The sequence below is a fragment of the Dermacentor andersoni genome, chromosome 7, assembly GCF_023375885.2.
Source record: "Dermacentor andersoni chromosome 7, qqDerAnde1_hic_scaffold, whole genome shotgun sequence".
Taxonomy (NCBI): domain Eukaryota; kingdom Metazoa; phylum Arthropoda; class Arachnida; order Ixodida; family Ixodidae; genus Dermacentor; species Dermacentor andersoni.
The window spans coordinates 121,891,360-121,912,100 of NC_092820.1; the positions used below are offsets into that span (position 1 = coordinate 121,891,360).

The 20,741-nt window shown below is 44.5% G+C and overlaps 2 protein-coding genes across 2 annotated transcripts; one reads left to right on the plus strand and one right to left on the minus strand.

The window, feature by feature from the left end:
- Positions 1-215: 215 nt before the first annotated feature.
- Positions 216-13,573, minus strand: Polr1C (RNA polymerase I and III subunit C). The gene is made up of 11 exons (XM_050181131.3): positions 13,355-13,573; positions 13,168-13,239; positions 12,766-12,873; positions 12,404-12,536; positions 10,527-10,643; positions 10,384-10,433; positions 10,181-10,246; positions 7,400-7,466; positions 5,777-5,899; positions 3,077-3,193; positions 216-422 (listed from the first exon to the last, which is right to left on the minus strand). The coding sequence occupies exons 1-11, from the start codon at positions 13,412-13,414 to the stop codon at positions 301-303; spliced, it is 1,035 nt and encodes a 344-aa protein (XP_050037088.1). The 5' UTR covers positions 13,415-13,573; the 3' UTR covers positions 216-300.
- Positions 13,574-13,672: 99 nt separating this feature from the next.
- Positions 13,673-19,588, plus strand: AP-2sigma (adaptor protein complex 2, sigma subunit). The gene is made up of 4 exons (XM_050181143.3): positions 13,673-13,781; positions 14,045-14,194; positions 17,413-17,586; positions 18,220-19,588. Exons 1-4 carry the CDS (start codon positions 13,779-13,781, stop codon positions 18,319-18,321), a joined length of 429 nt encoding a protein of 142 aa, XP_050037100.1. The 5' UTR covers positions 13,673-13,778; the 3' UTR covers positions 18,322-19,588.
- Positions 19,589-20,741: the final 1,153 nt, after the last annotated feature.

Here is a 20,741-nt window from a genome sequence, read left to right on the forward strand (position 1 = left end):
TGCGCCTTCACGCCTTAATTTTGCTGTAACTGCCATAATCCAACAGTAATTGTTAGCCAAGCACTAAACAGGTGTTCTCTTTGACAGTGGAGTGTACTTGACCTACGTTCTTAGCCACACATGGTTGCCTCAAAAGGGCTGATATTCTAGAGCACATGTGAGCAAAGTCAATCCTCTGCGCACTTGTGAACAGAAAAAAAGAAAACGTCAACGTGAAACTTTGGGTACTGCTGTTTATTGTAGCCAGTGGCCCCCAATGATCGGATGAATCTTCACAGTTGTAATCTTTCCCACGGCAAGTCAGCCATGAACCTGCACGTGTTCCAGTTCATCGAGGAACATCTGACACTTGGACATGAGCACCTTGATGGCTTCTGTGACGAGGAGGTCAGGCGTGTAGGCACCCGTGGATTCCACAGAAACTGAAAATAGAAAGACAGGGAGCTTTATACAGATATTTTTTTTTTCCGGAAATGCATGTAGGCTGATGTAAGCTAGCCGTATTTACTCTATTCTAACGCACCCTCGACTGCAGTGCGCTCCTCGATTATCATACTTCCAAACATGCAACATGCAGTACCCGTGGTTGTTCCCTGACCAGATTTTCATCGTAAGAGAAAGAAACAGTGATTTCTCCTCATTTGGAGGAGGAGGAGGAATGAACATTCATAGTGCACAACAGTGAGAAAGTGTTCTTTCTTCGCTGTAGGTGGGCGGGCTCTCTCAGTCCAGAAAACCGTTGGCTAGTGGCGCTGTCCGTGCCCGGTCCGCCAGACTTCGCTGATCCTCTAGGCTCGGTGCCGTTAACATTGCCTCCCATGTTTCTTCGACAACGTGTAGCAGTTCTGCAGCCTCATCTTGAGCGTATTTCTCGGGGTGTGAGCACACCAAAACCATGTGTTGGAGGGTGTCCATTACATCACAGAATGGGCATAGGTACGAGAACTTTGTGGGGTGCATCCGCCGCACGAGAATTCCATGGACATATATGCATTCGTTTGTAGTCTGTGGAGGGCAGTGGGCTCCTCCTCGCTTAATTTTTGATGTGGTAGTGAATATTCTCTTCTTTCCAGTCAGTAGTGTTGCAATATCGCAGCATTGTTGGGAAAAAAGAAAGGTTACTACTCTGAGGTTGCTGGCAGTGCGATTTAGATTTGGCGTTGCTGAGGTGCACCGTTAGTAAGGACCGACAGTAGAAAAAGAATAAATGTAAAGAAATAAAAGAACTGCTTCATCCCTCTTTCACATAAATTGGTCCTAACATGAAAGTGAGAAAAGATGGCAGCTTCATTGCACATTCACAAATACAAGTCCGTAAATGTGCAGTCACTCATTAACTACAGCTTCACTCGACACAATAAAAGTCAGGGCAAGCGCACGAAACATGTGGTGCTGCCCTGCGTAGAGAGCAGCCTGGAGGCCACCAAGCATTATAGGTGTATCCGAAGCAACAGTCGTCTGTATAGGGCATGAGTGTGTCATTAGAGCTCCGGTGGAATCGCGCGCTCGCCCATGCACATCTACAAAGTTGAGTCACTGTGGCGCCACTGAACACTGACGGTTGTCACCTACCTGGAACGCTGTCACTCGTAGATGCTGACTACCCTTCTAGGTGTGGGGTCGTGCGGGGAACCAGGGGGCCTGGGAGGTCCCAAATTCCTTTGCAAAATAAAGTTTTTTTTTTCCTCCTCCTCCTCCATGGTGCCGCTGGGCACTTTGTCCCCGAAATTACTCAGTGATACAATAAAAAAAAAAAAAATTATGGGGTCTTACGTGCCAAAACCACTTTCTGATTATGAGGCACGCCGTAGTGGAGGACTCCGGAAATTTCGACCCCCTGGGATTCTTTAACGTGCACCTAAATCTAAGTACGTGGGTGTTTTCGCATTTCGCCCCCATCGAAATGCGGCCGCCGTGGCCGGGATTCGATCCCGCGACCTCGTGCTCAGCAGCCGATACAATAAATGATACCCAAATAGCATCATTGCAACAAATATGCGTCATCAAGAGATCAATTCCTTTAATAAAGCGAACCTTTCAAGCCTTTCTATTCCTACTTTCCCAACCATTAAGTAGGCAAGAAACAGTAAAATGTTGTGATGTAGTAGTTTGTGCCGCTACACAAAGACGTTGTGAGGAGAAGAGGAACATGATGTGACGCTGACATCGATAAGTGGTATCGCTATGCCATGTGGTTTCAAGCTAGGCGTTCTCCCTGTATATATATCCCTTTCAGTGCTTACCGGGAATTCACTAGTAGCGTGTTCAAGGCGGTACACCAAACAACTCACGGTCTCGGCTGCCTGTCTCACACATCGGAGAAGTCATTCTTCCCATTCTTCCTCATGATATTTGGTGGAGCTGTGGAGCAAGCTTGCCACACTCCGGAGCTGGATCTCCGGAGCGGGCAACACATCTGTTCTGCTGCCATGGCTAACTATACTCAGACAACACTGTAAGTTGTCCTCTCCTACCCACTCGATTCAGGAACCTTCACTGGCACCGACAACATCAACATCGAAGAATGGTTGGTGCACTACCAACGCGTAAGCAACCACAACAGGTGGGATGCCACACTTATGCTGGCTAATGTTATATTTTTCTTGCGAGGAACCGTGAAGGTATGGTTTGAGACGCATGAATCCGACCTTACAACTTGGGACACATGCAAAGAGAAGCTGCGCAATCTTTTTGGAAAGCCTGTTGTCATGGCTGCCACGTTCCAGCCTTATTGCAATGCAGAGACAATTTTTTGCCCATTTTTGTTTTTAATGGGGTAGAAGCGTGCTGAAATTGGGCAAATATGGTACAGGCAGCCTGAACAAGCTGCAATCAAGCTGTGGAAAAGTCCATGTTGAAACAAAGAGGAGAAGGCATGAAGCTTTCATTCTGATAAACACTGCAGTCACCAAGTACAGCTGGTCTGAGAGCTGGCACAGCCATAATAAACAGTATTTCTCCCCATGGCGGCACTGAAAATGCCCTTGAAGTTTCTCAAGCTTAAAAAACACTGCAAATGTATTCAGGCTGAGGATATCTCCAGAGTTAAAAAAACAAAAAAACAAAATCCACTCACAGATGAAGTGGTCCTTGACCCGCGTCAGCTCGACAGCATCCTTGAGGTCGTCGAACCTAAACACGTTACGGCTGCAAGTGTCGGCCCTCGCATTGGCAACCCTGGCCACTTTGTGACCTGAAGCAGCAATGGAAAATATCAGTCTAGTGTTACCACACAGTGCAGGCATGTGCACATGCGCCTAACCTTCCACCCACGCCTCCTTGACCAGTGGAAAGCAGCGCTGGCCAGTTCAGACCCGCTCGAACGGCTATGGCTGGTAAGGCCGGCATGGGAGACAGTTACTGCTTTGGGGCTTCTGGACTAAGGAGCCTACCTACTGGCAAGCAAAGATGCTTGAGTAGCTTCAATGCTCGTTCTATTTTCAAAAATGTGTTGTTCTACTACTACTACTACTACTACTACTACTACTACTACTACTACTACTACTACTACTACTACTACTACTACTACTGCTACTACTACTACTACTACTACTACTACTACTACTACTACTACTAAAAGGCTAAGAATTAAAAAACAAAAGAATGCAGGCTTCAGATAACACATCTTTAATGACAGCTCGACTACTATGTACCAATCACAGTTGATCGATTCATCAGTTGAACACCCCGAAACTGCACAACGAGTAATGAGAGATGCCATAGTGGAGGGTTCTAGATTAATTTTGGTGACGCGAAGTTCCTCAACACGCACCTATATCTAAATACACAAACATTCTTGCAGCCTTCATTGAACTCTGCCAACGTCAGCCGAGAATCAGTGGCCAAAAAAAAAAAGAGAAAGCCTCAAGTTCAGCTGCAAAACTCTAAAGCCCCTGAGCCAACGCAATGAGTGCCTCTCATTAGTCCACAAAATGTCTCGTTCCTGAAGGTAGTAATAATACATTATAATCTCATTTACAGCTTCTGGAAACAAATGCATGAAATACCTAACCGGGAAAGACACAACCCACAGTCACTAAAAACTTTGACAGATTCAACTATAGTTAACATCTACATAATTAAACGCGTTGCGCAAATCGATGCAGCATGAGATGCCAATATGGACCAAAATGGCGAGGCCCAAGACACAAATTGTCACTTTTGCAGTGTGGACACGCTTATGTTCATGCTTCTCAAATTCGGCCTGAGTTGTTGGGGCACAAATGTGCACAAATCGTTGCGGCACAAGGGCCAACGAGCGTCTAGCTAGTGGTGCCCGAGCAACCAGAGACGCACATTGTCGTATTTTTTCTTTTTTCATTGCATAGCGTTTTAAGACAGCGATGAAAAGCCAAAACGGAATCAAGCTGGTGAGCAACACTGGAATACGATGCCTACAATGCCGCCAGAGCGAAACATGATGCTCACTTTGCACCACCTGCAACAGGGAATAGCAGCACGTTTGTGTTATCGCCTATTAAAAGCATGCAGTATGCTTCCAATGGCACTATGCCTCATGCACTGTGAACCAGATAGGTGAAGATACTTATCGCAATAGGGTTGGCAGTGATAGCTGTGAATGCAGCATGCAATGACCCGGGAGGAAATTTTGGATGGTGACAATATAGAAAACAGAATGCGCGCCGGCGTTTTCACATAAGACGGGCAAGCGAGTATTGTGGGAAAGCTGCTGCGGTGGGCGGCTACTGTTCTTGATCGCACGCGCCCGACGCCTTCTCTTGTTTACATGGTATCTAGCGGCTGGAAAACGTATCGTACGATCGCAAGTAGGCGATTTGCTGAACATTGGCACCAAAATGTCACGTTCTCCAGGAACACACGAGCCTGTAAATAAAAGCACAACTGTACTGGATTGCTTCTGGTGCTCTCAATCACGAAAGTTGGACACTGGGAAATTGCACGTAACGGGATCGTATTAACAAGGTTGTGCTGTATACACTACAAAGCTGCTACAGAAAGTGCATGTTAAGTGGCTTGCCTGAAAATTAAATAAGACTGCGCTCCAGAGTGCCTACTTTATCTCCACTGTGGTACTTAATTTTACGTACTGTTTCCATTGTCCTTTCCCACACTAGTTTGCAGAGCAATTTCTTTCAAAGATAAAACACATGTTCAGTCAATCAATGTGCCTGTTTCAACATAGCATTTGTAATCAGTACAGTGCCAGCCACATTATTTGCCTAGGTTTTTATTGCGACAACAAACATACAGACACTTGCATACAGACACAGCATGCATTGCTGTTGCCATTGCGCCGGCCCAGTTGCACCAATGCATGCTCAGCCTTACGGGAGGTCACATGATCTGTCAGGGGTGCGAGGGCAAGGGTGCAAGGATGAGTCGAAAAGGCCGGTGCCTTGGTGCACATTACCTTACTGCACGCCCAGTGTTGGAAGTCATGTGCTCTTGCAAGTTTCGCAGTCGTGGCCCAGTGGAATGAACAGTGAACTATGAGATGTTCCCTTTGGGACAAGGATACGCCCACCCTGCTGCCGGCATTCCTCATCAAGCCAGCATTGTGACCTTGCTTGTGGTCACTGAGTGAACGCTGTTCATGTGTGCCGTGGGCGAGCGACATCGCACATCTTTGTTCGTAAGCGAATGTTTGCTATAACTCGTACTGCCCATAAAACTACTGTAAGCCTTACTTCGTGTAAAGTGACTTTCTTCCTAACTGAAGTCAGAATTCAATTCTCGAGACATCATAGTGAGGCTTGCAACCGGAGGAAACGACACAAGGCTTCATGCAACTGACCATCTGGGTCATCATCCAGCTTGATGACTCCCTTGGAGAAGCAGCTCTGAAGCCGCTCCGCCTGTTCATCCAGTACAGGGCGCAGAAGTCGTATCTCCGGGAGGAGGCGGTAAGATGCCGTGGCTGCGTGGTAAGGAGAGCAACAATTGGCCGTTCAACTGCCGTGACGAGCAGTGTTGTCATCATGGCAACTTTTCTCTCTCTCGTTTCTCTTTTCTTCTTTTTCCTTTCTTTCTTTCTTTCTTTCTTTTTTTGACGACAAGAATGCCACTTAACCCCTTTGTGCCATGCTATTATTCTGAATCCTGGGCAAAAATGGCCAATTCCTTTACTGAGGAATAGTTTAAGAATAACAATGAAGACAATATCTTAAGCATGCAGTTATACAAAATTTCAATGAGTTATTGCTAAACTGATGCTTAACAGCACTACTATACTAAAGAACTTCAAGAAAATTAGAAGAATTGTAGAGGCAAAAATGAAAATTCCGAAATCCTGAAAAGCATTGTGGACAAGTTGAGCTCATCTATGGCAAACTAGCAAATTTCATGCAGAATATTTTTTTTTCTTTGCAGATTGGCAAGAGTGACGACCCAGATATTTCTGAAGCCTCCACATAATCTTTTTGAAGGGGCACTGAAGAGCAACAATAAATTATGTTAGACTGCTTACATTGAGAATAAACACTCCAATAAACTAACGTAGTTGTGTCCACTGAGGTGGACCAACTGCAATCATCGTCGCTAGAAAAGCAACTGTTTTACAAGCTGCTATAACCTGCCAACTGTTCGCCTTACAAATATAAAAAGCCGTACAGTGAGAAGATGTATGAATAAAAAGGGATACTTTCAGCAGTACACACTCATCTGTTTTTTGTAGCAAGCCCTCAAAAGTTTCACCCTAAGCTAGTAACTAATTCCGGATGCTCTAATCTTGAATACGAGCACGCTCAAGTGCGAGTCTATTGTTTTTCTTCGGTCAAAAACAAGATTTTAAGAATTCAGGCCTTAAAAGAGCACCGACATAATAGTTTGGATTTCTTATATTTTTGTACTGAATGAAGGTCCTAGACTACTAAAACATAAAAAAAAATATAATGGAATGTTTCAAAGCACTGTAAATAATTTAATAGCTTTTCTACAACCAGCTTCGGCTTCATTTCCTAAGAGGTGCCTGCGTCATGATGTCACGACGCAGAAGGCGTACTGTGGTGGCAGGACATTGTGGCGTTTTGTTGCTCAGTCAGTTGTCTGCCATGCTGCTACATCAGTCTATTTATTCAGTAACATCATAGCAGACGACCGAGTGAGGCCGCAGCGAGCGCCGTAGCATTGCAATGTCCCGCTTCCACATGACCGGCTTCTCTGTCGCAATGTCACATTGCCAGCTCTTGGAATATAAAACCAAAACAAGGTGTAGAAAAGCTGTTAATTTATTTGGCGTGCTCGGTTTTCCAGTATTTCTTCTTATTATTTTTTTTATGCTGTCGAAGTTTGGGACTTTCATGAAGAGTCCGCACATACCAGCGAAAAACCTAAAACACATAAACATAAAAAATTATGAAAAGTCATAATGTCTGCACACTAGCGCCAAATCTGCTTGCACACAAGCAATGCCACTCACCCACAGGCGAGAACTTTGCATGAACCTGGCCTGTACCTTTCATGCAATGCAGCTTCAGGTCAATCTCCTGCGTAGACAATGTATGGAAGAAGAGACTGTAAAGGAGCGAACACTGTACAAGATTCCCTAATTCGGCATATTCAGCAATGCCCAGCTTCAACAAAAGATCTCATCCATTCACTGATTTTTCCACTCCTCAGCAGAAAGAAAGCCAAGAGCAATATGTTAGGGGGGAACCTTTAGCTCGTGGTAAACTCCTATTTCCCTTGCAGTGTTGCAGACGCTGCAATGACAGGCCTATTCCATATATATGCATCTTTCGCTTTTAAAGTGAAGCTTTCTTTGCCTACCGCCAGGTTTGGTGTGGCTGCTGCTGCTGCTGTGCCTACTGGTTTCTCGCCAAATACATACGCATATGCCTGAACACAATATCCAGCAAAAAGGCTTATACTATTGGCCTTGTAATGCCGAGTGTCAAAGTAGTGCCAGTAGGTGCACTTCTGTTCTGTATAACAATAGTAAATTTTTTTTAAATATACCCCCATAAAACCTGTACATGTAACGTCGGCTCATAGGCTCAAAGCACAGACACCTCTTCTTAATGGAATACTAGCACATTCCTACGTTCAACAGCTTATTTTGATTTATTTGATAAGCCATTCAATATGTGCCGCTGTGTATGAAGTACAGAATTCTTAAACGTAGTTGAATCTGTGTCGTACTTATCCTTGCATACAGCTGTCATTGCCTTTCTTCCCTTGATAAGTCTTTGTCCTCATGAAATCGCTCCGTAAACCTCTCACACTGTACATCCACCTGATTTGGTGTGGTGTTTGCATTTCAGTATAGCTTGTAAATCATGCAGTGCGTATTGTGCAAGATCAAAGTTGAGACCCTCGAGCTGTACAAACATAAACATTGCACGAGATCACGCATTGCACAGGATGAACGTAAACACAACTGTATGCTTCACCTGTTAGTTGCATAGCGTTCAAATGATCGCTTCATTAAAGTCTTTGCTTCACAATGATTCCAACATGTGCAGTGGGTCAGCATAATCTTTTTTTTTTTCTCTCTTGTTCTTTCCTGTTTGCATTATCACCGCCCTCGCTATCCATGCGCTATCTATGCACTATCCCGCCATCACAGCCCATGTGTGAGAATTTGCTTGAATTGATAGCTTCTTACAGAAATAACACAGTTGAACGTCTGCACCAGTCAGTGCCTGTCCTTGTTCATATTTCTCTGCACCTTTCCTTCATCGTGGCAAACCAACTAGACCAGCAACAAGTCTCGCTGATTTTCTATATATATGCCAACCCACGTGAAATGCAGGAATGCGCTTATCAGACAACTGCCACACCAATTCGAATTAAAGCTGGTGCGTTTAGAGAAAAAGTTGAATTCTGCCAGCTGCTAGAAGCAGAACTGTCAATTTATGGCATCCAAGTTTTGTAGCACGAGTTGGCGAAAATTGGGGAGCTTCAAGAAAATTGAAGCACGTTTAAAACTCTTAACTCTGCATCCAAAACAAACACCACGATTTTGTAAACTGTATCCGTTAGGTTGACCAAAGCAACCAGGTGTGATGCATTAGTTTACAGCTTGCATGAAATTATTACATTGCTTATGTCAGTTTGGCAAAGTCCTTTTCAAACAATAGTGGTATAATTCATACCCATTTAAAACATGTACAATTTGGTCTTTTGAGATAGATGCCATATACAGAATTCTCGTATCATTTCTTATCACTGAGTCAGAGTTGTAAAACTTGATGCCTGGATTCCTAAATTTTAATTTTCAGTACTTTTTGCTATAAAAAATAAAAAATGAGTGGCCTAAATAAAAGATTTCCTCCCAAAATTCAGATCTCAACCTTTTCCTCTTATAGTATGCAGGAAACAAATGTCACCTACATTAGTTGAAAGGATAACATATGCAACAATTTCTTCATTCCCACGTATTTAGATAGGAGCTCCCGACATAAAGCTTTCTCTTACAAGCGATTAGTTAATGAAATATGTGCTTAACTTTCAAGCACCAAGCGCAGACTCGACCACACAACAGTATATTCTCTTACAACTTTAAAAGTGGAGCCAAACAACAGTTTGCAAGACTTGGGTTTGCATTTCCAGCGTGTGTCCTCGTTTGGATGCAACTTTCCGTAATTGCATCAAGGAGCTACAATTCATTCTGCTTAGACAATTTCCATCTGAAACATGACGCAGACTCAACTTCCTTAAGTATATTGAAAGCATCAACACCTTTGCTGCTGTTTCTACTTAAGTCAATACGTGTACTGTGTACAGTATGTGCAACCATTAAAGAGAACCCGTAGTTAGTAGTTTGCCACAAATTATCACTGACATATGACATAAAAACGCACAGACTAATTTTGTGTACCAAAGTAGATGCAGTTGATTATATCAGCCATTTTTTTCCAATAAAGGCTAGGTAACGTTGCAGTTCTAGTGACTATTTCAACTAGTTAGGTGTTCCCTTTAACAGTAAACCATACCGTGCATGCATACTGCACACCTTGAGTTAGCTTAGGGAAAGTATTTACAACTGTAGAAAGAAAGAACATCAATAAAAAGAAAGGTGACAAGTATGTGATTAATCATAGGATTACGGTTGTGCCATGCAAAACAGGCATAGTTTTACAACTGTTTAAGGTAAAATTGGGGTCCGATTCCATGGCTCATCTAGAGCAAGTCCTTCTTTTCCCGCCCTCCCCCATTTCTTTCTTTTTTTTTTTTTTTTTGTAATTGCAAGCCTTACCTGGCCAGGTCTCAACTTCGCTAGGATAATGTCATCATGAACAGGCCTCGGTGGCTTGTTTCCAAACTGCAGCAGGTTGACAAGAAATAAGAACAGAAGAGCAAAACAACAATACAATGCAAGACAAGCATATAGTTCGAAGTATACAAAAGTTCATGCTGCGTGAACAGTCACAGAAGGATTCAGCTGCTAAAAGGACTCACAATTTCTGCTTGCGATCCAAGGGGGACCCATGTGAGGTGCTTTGTATACACTGCAAAGAAATAAAGCCGTAAAAGATATTGTGAGTTATTCTTAGGTGCTTTGGTGCAAGACATGGTGATGAAAACAGTTTGCTGCCCCTCACCGACATGGTCCCTGTAAAGTTCATCTGGAATGGTTGCATCCTTTGGAGCATGCGGATTTTTGGTGCACTTTACCTTAAGCTCAAATTCAACTGTGTCCTCAGGAGAGCCATCACTTTCTGAAAAATGAACACACAAGTGCAAAAAAGTTTAAATTTCCCTTCACTCCAGCATGCTTATATTCTTCAAGAAGGCTAGGACAGCACCAAATTATGCATGTTTCATATGTGAGAACAGTCTTGGTCACACAGTCACCAAGCAGAGATCATTCAAAAATACAGTTTTGCACTCGCTGTGATCTCTGTGTTGGTCACTAAAATCGTATCCCACCCAGGAAAAATGTAACTGACCCTGACTGAAATCAAGCATGACTAAATAAAGAGCGCTTGGACTTCTTTAGAGGCTCAATTGCAAATAATGAGAAATCCCTGACTATGCTCAGCTATGCCCCATGGGGTTATGTCAATGCACATCTTTCCACAATCTAAAGAAAAAGGAACTACCAGACTGCCATCGTTTTGTAGTAATTATAGATTAGTAATATTTTGACACCATTGCCTCTAATTACACTGCTGTCAGATTTCACGGGTGGTCTCCGAACCACAGTGGGCTCATAAATTTGTTACATAGTGGCAGCTGCATACCAGTCTACAATGAACATGAGCAGCAAGTATTTTCAAAACGAAGTCGTAATGTCAAAGTAACAGGTGTTTGATGAACAACTGCACAGCCACCAACCATTCTTGCTCGCCTTCGCTAGACTCCCAACCAAGGGCGCTCTCTCCTTCTCGCAAAGTGCTTCTCTAGGAGATTCATTGGCACTCGAGTCAGTACCAAAACATCACATTGTGCCAATCGACAGGTTTCACCCTGGTGATGTCACATGCATGACCCTGCTGGTATCGAGATGTGTGAAGAAGAAAACGTAAAAGCCTGGAGAGGAGCACGGGATTATTATTATTTTTTTTTTAATATTGGAGGGGTGTAGTTAGGGGAGCGGTCAAACTAGCCTAAGCTAGCCAGCAAGAAACGGCAGCACTGACTTCCCCGCAGCATTTGGAGCTGCTATGTTCGTCAAAGGTTGACATCATGGCATTCTGTACACTACGCCTTTATTTAAAATATGTTCGAAATGTCAGAGATGGTTAGGAGCCCTTGGAACCCTTTGACTGCGACTCCTGAAACAACTCAGGCACCCATCCTCGCAAAAACCTTGCCACTCCTGAGTAAACTCATTTGGGGTTTTCAGCACACTCCCTGCCTCTTCAGAAGCAACTCGCGCAAAAAAAATAACATTGTGCTCTTGTGCCATCCATAGAGAAGTCATCTAAACGCACAAACACCCTGAAAGGTAAATTTCTGATTGCAGGCAGAGCAAACGTCTCAGTGCTCAGCCATGGCAAACCAGCCTGGCAGGTCTCTCCACACATTGACATGTGACGAAATTCATGGATACTTGATGAATTAGTAATTGGAAGAAATCAATGACGGAGAAGCAGTTTCTACGTAGCATGAAATTTTTGCTGAGCCAACAAGAGAAAAAAGGACAGCTGGTACTAAGTATTTGGAAGGGCAGCCGTGGCTGTGACCAGTACGGCATGTCCATCCGTCCAGACTATGACAGATGAAGGAATTTGTTAACTTTTCACAAATACTGAAATGGGAGAAAACGGTCACGAAAAACCTGCTTTTATGTACCATGAAATGTCCACTGAACCAACGTGTGAAAAGAACCCGGCTGGGGACGTGCAGCAGTCATAAAAAAAGATTTGGCAAGGGTTAAAGACAATAAATGCAACCTTTCCCAGGGCACATGGAATACAAGAAACCCAATACTTGCAATGATGCCTAAGATACGAAATTGCAGTTCGTGCCTTACCGCTTTCCCTGTATTCGAACATCCGTGGGTCAATGTTGAAAGGCACCAAGCCAATCCGATGTGCCAGCACCTCGTCCTGGATGATGCTCGTGTTGTTGTACAGGTACACTTTGTCAGGCGCCATTGTTGGCACCTGCAAGACATGACAAAAGCAGTTCTTGAAAGCCCAGAAATGTACAGTGATTGTCGAAACTAAGCAGGCCATTTAGCTTATGACCTGCGTCATTGCCTGGCGCGTCGTGGATGTTCCTGCCGTGCTATACCAAGAGCGTGCTTCACTGGCCACGTGTGAAATGGCTTACCTACACTTTTCACATTCTGTACATGTAATGAAAAAGCGTGCACATGACATTGCTACGTACCTCTGCGAGCAGTATCCTGCGAATGGCATTCGCGATTGCCGGGTTGAGGCCTACCATGTCGAACTCCATGGTCATGTCGTCCATGGAGATGATTCCAACATTAAATCTCTAAGAGCGAGAGACAAGGGTGGCATTGAAAATGCATTAGTGCATTTTGGCATGCTCGAGGATGCTGGACTATACACTGTTGCTAAAGAAATCGAAGAAAAACGGAAGCTTTTCTTTTCATTTGTGTACCGCTTTTTCTTTTTGCAAATACAGCTCGATACGCAACGACGAGATATGTTAATTACACTTTGTCGGTCCGACGTGTTTGGTGAGACCACATAACAGGATAATTTGATGGCTCTTGATAAGGGCATTAGTTAAAGGCTCTGTTAGCGAACGAATGAATTTACTTACCTTAGTAAACTTTTGGATATCCCAGCTGTCATCCACGCCCGGCGTGGCACCGCAATGATCAATAGTTTCAGTCTACAAAGATCACGCGAGGAAAGAGATTAAAACAAGCAGTTGGCGTACAACTGAAGGTAAACGTTATCATGCAGCGCATGCAACAGGTTTCGTATTGAACCGCACGACCACTTACATGAAGCAAGTCGTGTTCACGAAGATGAACGTGCGTTCGCATTCTCTCCAAATGCGTCATGATTCAATGTTTATGTTGTCCTTCCAGATCTACAGATGAGTAGAGCCGTCACTAAGAAACCGGCAACCAGAAAGGCACACGAGGTTTACGATCACTCAGCATTTGAAAAAGCACGTGCAGAGCGCTTGCCGGTGCTGCAAAGAAATGGTGCGAGAAGAAAGAATGGACAGATGACTACTGTAAACAAAGTTGCAAACCAACTGGATAAACAAGGCAAATTAGTAGTTGACATGCGCCATCTGTTCAACTTCCGCAAGCCAGTCGGCGGTTTGCATTTCCGGTTTGGGGCGGCCAGCGAGAAGGGAGGCGGAGTAGTTGGTTTGGTGCGGTAGCCGCTGGGCAAATCCTCTATTACTCAGGAAATATGGTGAGTGGGCACTATTTCGACATTTCCCGTTCAACGGCGACGTTTCTGACGGTTTATGCAATGCTTACCGTGATACCCGGCCATCCGCAATGCCTATTACTGCATCTTGCTTTCGGCTACTTGTGTTATGTCACCCATCGGATAGCAATGATCCGCCTTACGAAGTAAAAAAAAGAAAAGAAAAAAGAATATCTGCTTCATCTCGGTGCATCTTTATCATTGCGTTGTCTTCATGTTGCTCTTCAATGCCTCATCTTTTTCAGATACGCTTTATTCTGATTCAAAACCGGGCCGGCAAGACGAGGTTAGCCAAGTGGTACATGAACTTTGACGACGATGAGAAACAGAAGCTAATCGAAGAGGTTCATGCCGTCGTGACGGTCAGAGATGCGAAGCACACGAATTTCGTCGAGGTAAGTCCTTCCATATCAGTGGCACTATCTTTCCAGCCCTTCATCTTTCTTTCTTTTTTTTCTTGGGCTTCATACAACCCTGAACTATCTCTAGCATCCTCACCCGGTACCAATGATTATTTCCAACATTGATCGGAGTGCCCTCCGGCAACTTGTTCGTGTGCGCGCGCTTCACTTTATCTGAATGTTACGCTGAAGTGATGTAGACGTTTATCTGGTGTTCATGTGCCACGGAGAGATAGTTCTTATCTTCAGGACTGGGACAATTTTTGTGTGCGCGCTTGCTAGTATGTCCATCATTAGTTATGTCGCAATAAGTGCTGTATGTTATCGAACTGTTTACTTTTGTTTTTGTTCGTTTGTATTTCCAGCTTGCATAATTGCGCAATAGCCCTCGGTGCTGCGTGGTAATATGCTCCAATTGACACACATAAAGGCCCACAATTGAAATGAACCTGCTGCAAGATGGAATCAAGGAAAAAATAAATCGCAACTCCTGGAAAGTATGACTATCTTAAAGTGTAGCCTATCTTTCAGCATTGAGAGGTTTGTTAATAGCATCATGAGGACTAGTTAAATGTGGGGGAAAAAAAACTGACATATTCTTTGGCATAATGCTGGCGAACTTGAGGTGGTCTGGTAGCAAAGCGGACTGTGATAGCCAGGTGATATGGTCCATCATTTGTACCGGTCAAACAATCTCAATTGCGGCTGTGTGGACTAATCACTGGATCACTCGAGACCGCACTCTGTTTGAATTCAGGGTAGCGTATCCCACTGCTGTCACATGGTTGTTGCGTCTCTGGGTCCGAGCAGCCATTACGGTTCCGTGGCTGGTGATGTGCAAGGTGCTGGGCAATTGAGAGGCCCAGGGCGATGTCCACGAGATGAGAAAAAGGGTTTATTTACAAACTTACATGAGCACGAGTAGTACCACTTGTACAACTAGGAGCACTAGTACAAGTCGAAGCACACACTCGCAACACCTCCAGATCCACTTTTTATGCACTTCTCTTTCCCATTTCTCTCGTAGGGGAAATTCACCATTCTTCTTGACCAACCAGAATCTTCGAACCGTTCACAAAATCCCACCCATGACGTCACATCGTTCCGCTGGGCTCCGCCTCCAATGTTGCATGTTCGCCCCCGCATACGAGGCAAACGACGCGGCTAACTGTGAACTTGATGTTGAAGTTGTACCCACGGAAGTCCTCGACGTTGGCCCCTTTTATCAATTAGTGGGCCATTCATGAGAGTGCGCTTGTCAGGGTCAGGTGCTGGTAGAGTGGTCTTTGTGGGAGTCATTGCTTTCACGAAGGGCAACAGCTGTTGTCGCCTCGACATGAGCACCTTGGCTTGGGTGTCACAGTCTATGTTGGGTCAAGTCTACACCAGCCAGGCACTCATCTCACCAGTTAGCTTTGGTTACGCTGATTTAGTCGCCAGCTCCCTGTCATGAGAAAGCGACGATGCAGCATGAAGGGCCTTTCATAGCTGCATGCTTGCCAGTGAAGCATTGTCAAGAAGGGAGGCCAGCCATAGCAATAGTAAACGCCAATCGTAACAACTCTCGATTCAGCATTTTCGGGTATGTCAATTTCAGCACGCTTTTATTAGTCAAGCTAACGGAAGTTTATCTAATGGAAGGACTCCGATATCTCCATTGAACATTGTTTTTAACCTCATGTAGTCCTCAAGTGCACTTGAAGGAGGCTCATCATTCCAAACACATTGACATACAAAAGTGAAAGTATGCCCGAGCGATTAATCGGCAACAAAGCCCCTGTTTGCATGTGCAAAGGCCTTGCAAAATGGTGGGATAGAGTGCCCCTTCTTTAGCTTGGAGCATTCACGTTCTCTTGTGTGTGTGTGAGGAATTCTCGCCATGGTCCTTACGATCGAGATTACTGGCACGCCCCAAAGTCTGGATTATCTAGCATAGACTCTATGGGCCATTACGTCGAGTATGTATGTGCTGACGTGCGGGGCAACAAAGCCACACATAATGCCTCTAATTTGCAGTGATTTTCATGCCACATTGTGCAGTAATTCCTTTCACATTGTTCTGGTTCATGAGAATGGAACTGTCATAATGACGCAGTATAACAGCCCCAAGTGGCTCTTGCTTCTGTGCTAACGGCTGCCACACAGGTGAGCACATGTTAGCTGACAGACCATTTGTGTAGAAAGCATCATAGTGAAACATACGTGCTGACAAAACCAACTCCTAGCCAATTAACGTTTGGGGTTGCAAGTTGCAAGCGTGGTGCAAGCGTAGTTTTGATTCCCAGCTGCAGCAATGGTGCTCCAGTCAGGACAGAATACAAAATGCTTGTGCACTCAGCTTTAAAGGCCAACTGCAATAAAATCTTGGATTGCGTGAAAAGCCTAGCTTAATATAGTGGAGATATAGACAAGCCTCTGTGCAAAATTTGACGTTTGATATACGAAAGAGAGCATCATGAAAGGCTGTCAAAATTAGCAGTTTTTTATACCAGAAATGAAAAAAAAAATGACGCCATTACCACTCGTTAGAAGTGACACTTGACCTATAACGCACAGCTCCTTGGAATGAACTCCGAGATAAGGAGACTGCCTGCGGTGCGCTGAAAAATCTCGGTGGGAATGTGCCAATACTTACATCGTAGTGACAGCCACTACGTACATGCATTGTCTGTCTAGATGCTGTTTAAAGGCTACAGACAAGAAAACTACACAGTTATCAGCCCTGTGGCTTTGTCAAGATTCTATACTTAAAAGAATGAGCCAGCTAGCCTAAACCTAAGTTTTGTCTTTAGATAAATGCTTTGTATGGCATGAGATAGTGTGTGTGCGTGTGTGTAACAGCTCTAGATCCTGCAGTCACGTCCTGCCCCCTAGGTGACCAGGATGGCTATTTTCTGGTGGAGAATTATATGTAGTGACCAGCCCCACTTGTAGAAGCAGAGTGCGCTGCTCCCATAGAAAGATGGATTCGGCAGCTTAAGACTTGCGATTACTCCTAGCTTTGTTGCAGCTATATCTAAACACGAGGAAAACGGGCCAAACCAAACTACCACTTATGCTATACACAATTCTCGATAAGCAGAAATTTTCATCTTTGTTAATGCATACAACACATCTCTGTGTTGTAGCAAGGCCCCACACACCGTCAGTGACACATTACTACTCGTTGACCAGCTTGCTTCCTTGTAGTCATTCTGGCGTCCTCTGTGCAGTTCCGCAACTTCAAGATAGTGTACCGGCGCTACGCTGGCCTCTACTTCTGCATCTGTGTGGACGTGCACGACAACAACCTGGCCTACCTCGAGGCCATCCACAATTTTGTGGAAGTGCTTAACGAGTACTTCCACAACGTTTGTGAGCTGGACCTCGTCTTCAACTTCTACAAGGTGGGGCCCCACACACGACGTTTGTGCTGGTTGCTGGGAAGAAAACATCCCCGTATTCCAGTCCCAGCTTAACGTAAATTCGGGAAGCATCTAGAGTAATTTTAGCGCACCTCAACGAACGTGCTTCACTTTCCTGAAATGTGCAACTTTGCCTCTCATTACACCAGCTGCGACAAGGGTTGCTTCTAAAAAATCTAGCCGCAAGTCATCTGGTGCAATCTGTACTGATTGTGTCGTGCTTCGAGTTTTATCTGATCTGCCACGCATGAAGCAATGAAATGTTTGCAATGTACAAAAACTGCTCAGTTTGCGAGTCAGCTGAACCCATCAGTTCACCAGTTGGCTTGTCCAACACCTGTCATGTTCGTGCAAGGTCGGTAGGTGACGATTCAGCCAACTTGTCAGCCTGCCACCTGGCTTGACTCGCACCTGTCGCAGCATGTGCGAGCTTGAGCAGTTGGCGAACCACCAGTAGGCTCATTCCAAGCCTGTCAAATTCATGCAGGCAAAGTTATTTTCAATTTGCTCGAATTAGCAGATGCCTGCTCAAAGCACTTGCCTCCAGTTGAGAAAGGCAACTACAACTAACTGTGGTCACCATCGGCACCGCCTTCTTTTTTTCCCCTCACCTAGGTGTACAGTGTCGTGGACGAGATGTTCCTTGCTGGCGAGATCCGAGAGACGAGCCAGACGAAAGTCCTAAAGCAGCTGCTGGTCTACAACTCACTGGAGTGAAGCGGCAGAATCATCATGGGCTCTCTGGCAAAAAAAAAAATGCTTCTTCTCCCACCTCACCACGCACTGACATGCATGCAGAAGGGACAGACAGGTTCAACCGAGAGGGAGCGGGCTGGCGACGTGCACGTGATGAACAACCACATTCCCTTCAACTGGTTCCATGCGCATTCTTTTGCAGGAGTGACTCTCTGGCATGCCAAGCCTTCTGCTTCTTAAGTACACTTCTTTGTTCTGCAGTTGCCTGCCCGCTGCGCGTCTCTGTTTTACTCAATAGCACTGCAGAGTTGATGTGCCAATGGCACCAGCAATACTCCTCCTGGGTCTAGGTACCCATTCTCCTCGCACCCCGATGCTCTGAAGTGCGATGCATGCTTTCTTCTTCTGATGTTCTGTTCCGGAAGGTAGATTCTTGGTCTGGATTGTTGGAAACGTTGAACTGTTTTACTGTTTGTAAAGAGAGCGATTCGAGTCGTATTTGAGTGATATCGCAAGTGCAGCTGATTTTGCTGCGGGCATTCTTGGGTGTCCTTGAAATTGCTAATCCGTGTGTTGAACTGGTTTCCAAGGTGGACACGACGGTTAAGGCACACATTGCGATGCTGATGCTTGTTTGCTAGATAACGATGCATTTTATTCGGTCAGCGCAAGCATCAAAACTGCAGCCAGCTGCCTTGCTTTCTTTTTTTTTTTTTCGCAAGCTGGGATTTTCTTGGGTGGCAAGGCCCTGGGATTTTAGGACACTATGACACTTATTGCATAGCAACCTATCGAAGCTTAAAGAGCGTTTGTCAAAGACCACTTTCTTGGACACAATGAAAACGTAGCATCTACGACACAGCGATTGCTGCAAAAGAACCTTTTAATAAATTTCTATTTTGCAAATGTTGCTTTTCTTAAACCCATTTAGCTTGTACCTTCAGTTGAATGAAATAAGGCAGTTGTACAGAGAGCATTGCCTCTTTAACACACTAACCCGCTGCACAATATATCCTGTTATTGACAGTTCATTAGCTTTCTCCTCGTTGCTTGTAATAGTTTAAGCTGCACAAGAGTAAAGATGTGCACTTCATACATCGACCCAAGGTATAGTGAATGTGACCATCTGGTTATGGCGTGTACTACCAAGCAACCTGTATGGCTTACGTATGCACTGTGATGGTTTGTGGAGGGACACGGGGGGGGGGAGGCTGTACCGGTGGTGTGTAGTATTATGTAAAGTCATAACCTGTATAACAAACACTTGTACATAAAATGCCTATCCTTACCGATCGTGTTGTTGTCTTAGTGCTTCCAAGACTCAAGCCAATACAGAGTCCACAGCAGTGTTGGTAACATTATTTTTGGACAGTCGCAAGGTCATGACCCAAAATGCTTTATTTTCAGTGTAAAGTCAATAAGTGGTGATAATTACGAGTTTCACCTTGTTGTCGTTTACGGATTGCCGGAGCAGTGTATGGCAGTAGCAAAGCTGGTAGCGACGCCTTGGGACTATTTGTCCAACTACAATACATTTGAAAGATTTGTGTCGTGTCATCGTTGAAGAATGACAGTAAAAGTGCAGCACCTTAACCACTGTTTCTACCAACGCTTTAAACCAGCGCTTAAGTAGATGATAGGTCACAGAAGTATTAGCTTGGCATGCCCTCCGGCTACTCGGTCACCAGATTTTGTTACCAGCACTGTTGCTGCCATACACCTCTCCCGTAACCCAGTATTTTGCAAACTCTAATGTGTTTATGGACGGGACAAAACTCTGTAACGATGACTTTCCCAGAATTTTTGTCTGTTATAATGGTAGTTGGACATCCTTTATTTTTTAAGCTATATTTTCAATTTATTTCCTGCGTTAGCAAGTGAATGGAGAGAATGTAAGAAACAAAAACAACCCCAGACTCCTAAAATGTTATGCAATCTCAAGATATTGCTTTGCCTAGAAAAGCCTCTTTGATGCACTGAGATGGCTCACTAATAAGCTCTTAAGTATGCCTCATAAGTTGACAAACAGAGGCTCATATCCCCTGCGCGATAAAAATTGGGGTGAAGCATTGACGTTTGCAGGCAATTTACATCATCATCATCATCAGCCTAGTTTATGTCCACTGCAGGACGAAGGCCTCTCCTTGCGATCTCGGATTACCCCTGTCCTGCGCCAACAGATTCCAACCAGCACCCGTAAATTTCCTAATTTCATCGCCCCACTTGGTCTTCTGTCGTCCTCGAATGTGCTTCCGTTTCCTTGGCACCCATTCTGTAACCCTAATGTTCCACCGGCTAACCTACACATTACGTGACCTGCCCAGCTCCGTCTTTTTTTTTCTCGATGTCTATTCGAATAACGGCTACACCTGTTTGTTCTCTGATCCAAACCACTCTCTGTCTCTTAAGGTTATGTCTAGCATTCTTCATTCCATCGCTCT

What these genes read in the sequence shown, in the direction of transcription:
- Polr1C (XM_050181131.3), bottom strand. Translation starts at nt 13,414, where the DNA reads ATGACGCATTTGGAGAGAATGCGAACGCACGTTCATCTTCGTGAACAC. An exon ending in ACTTTACAGGGACCATGTCG is followed by an intron (nt 10,434 to 10,526) that starts GTGAGGGGCAGC and finishes ATTTCTTTGCAG; the next exon opens with TGTATACAAAGCACCTCACA. An exon ending in TGCAAAGTTCTCGCCTGTGG is followed by an intron (nt 5,900 to 7,399) that starts GTGAGTGGCATT and finishes CTTACCACGCAG; the next exon opens with CCACGGCATCTTACCGCCTC.
- AP-2sigma (XM_050181143.3), top strand. An exon ending in AGCACACGAATTTCGTCGAG is followed by an intron (nt 14,195 to 17,412) that starts GTAAGTCCTTCC and finishes TCCTCTGTGCAG; the next exon opens with TTCCGCAACTTCAAGATAGT. An exon ending in TCGTCTTCAACTTCTACAAG is followed by an intron (nt 17,587 to 18,219) that starts GTGGGGCCCCAC and finishes CCCCTCACCTAG; the next exon opens with GTGTACAGTGTCGTGGACGA.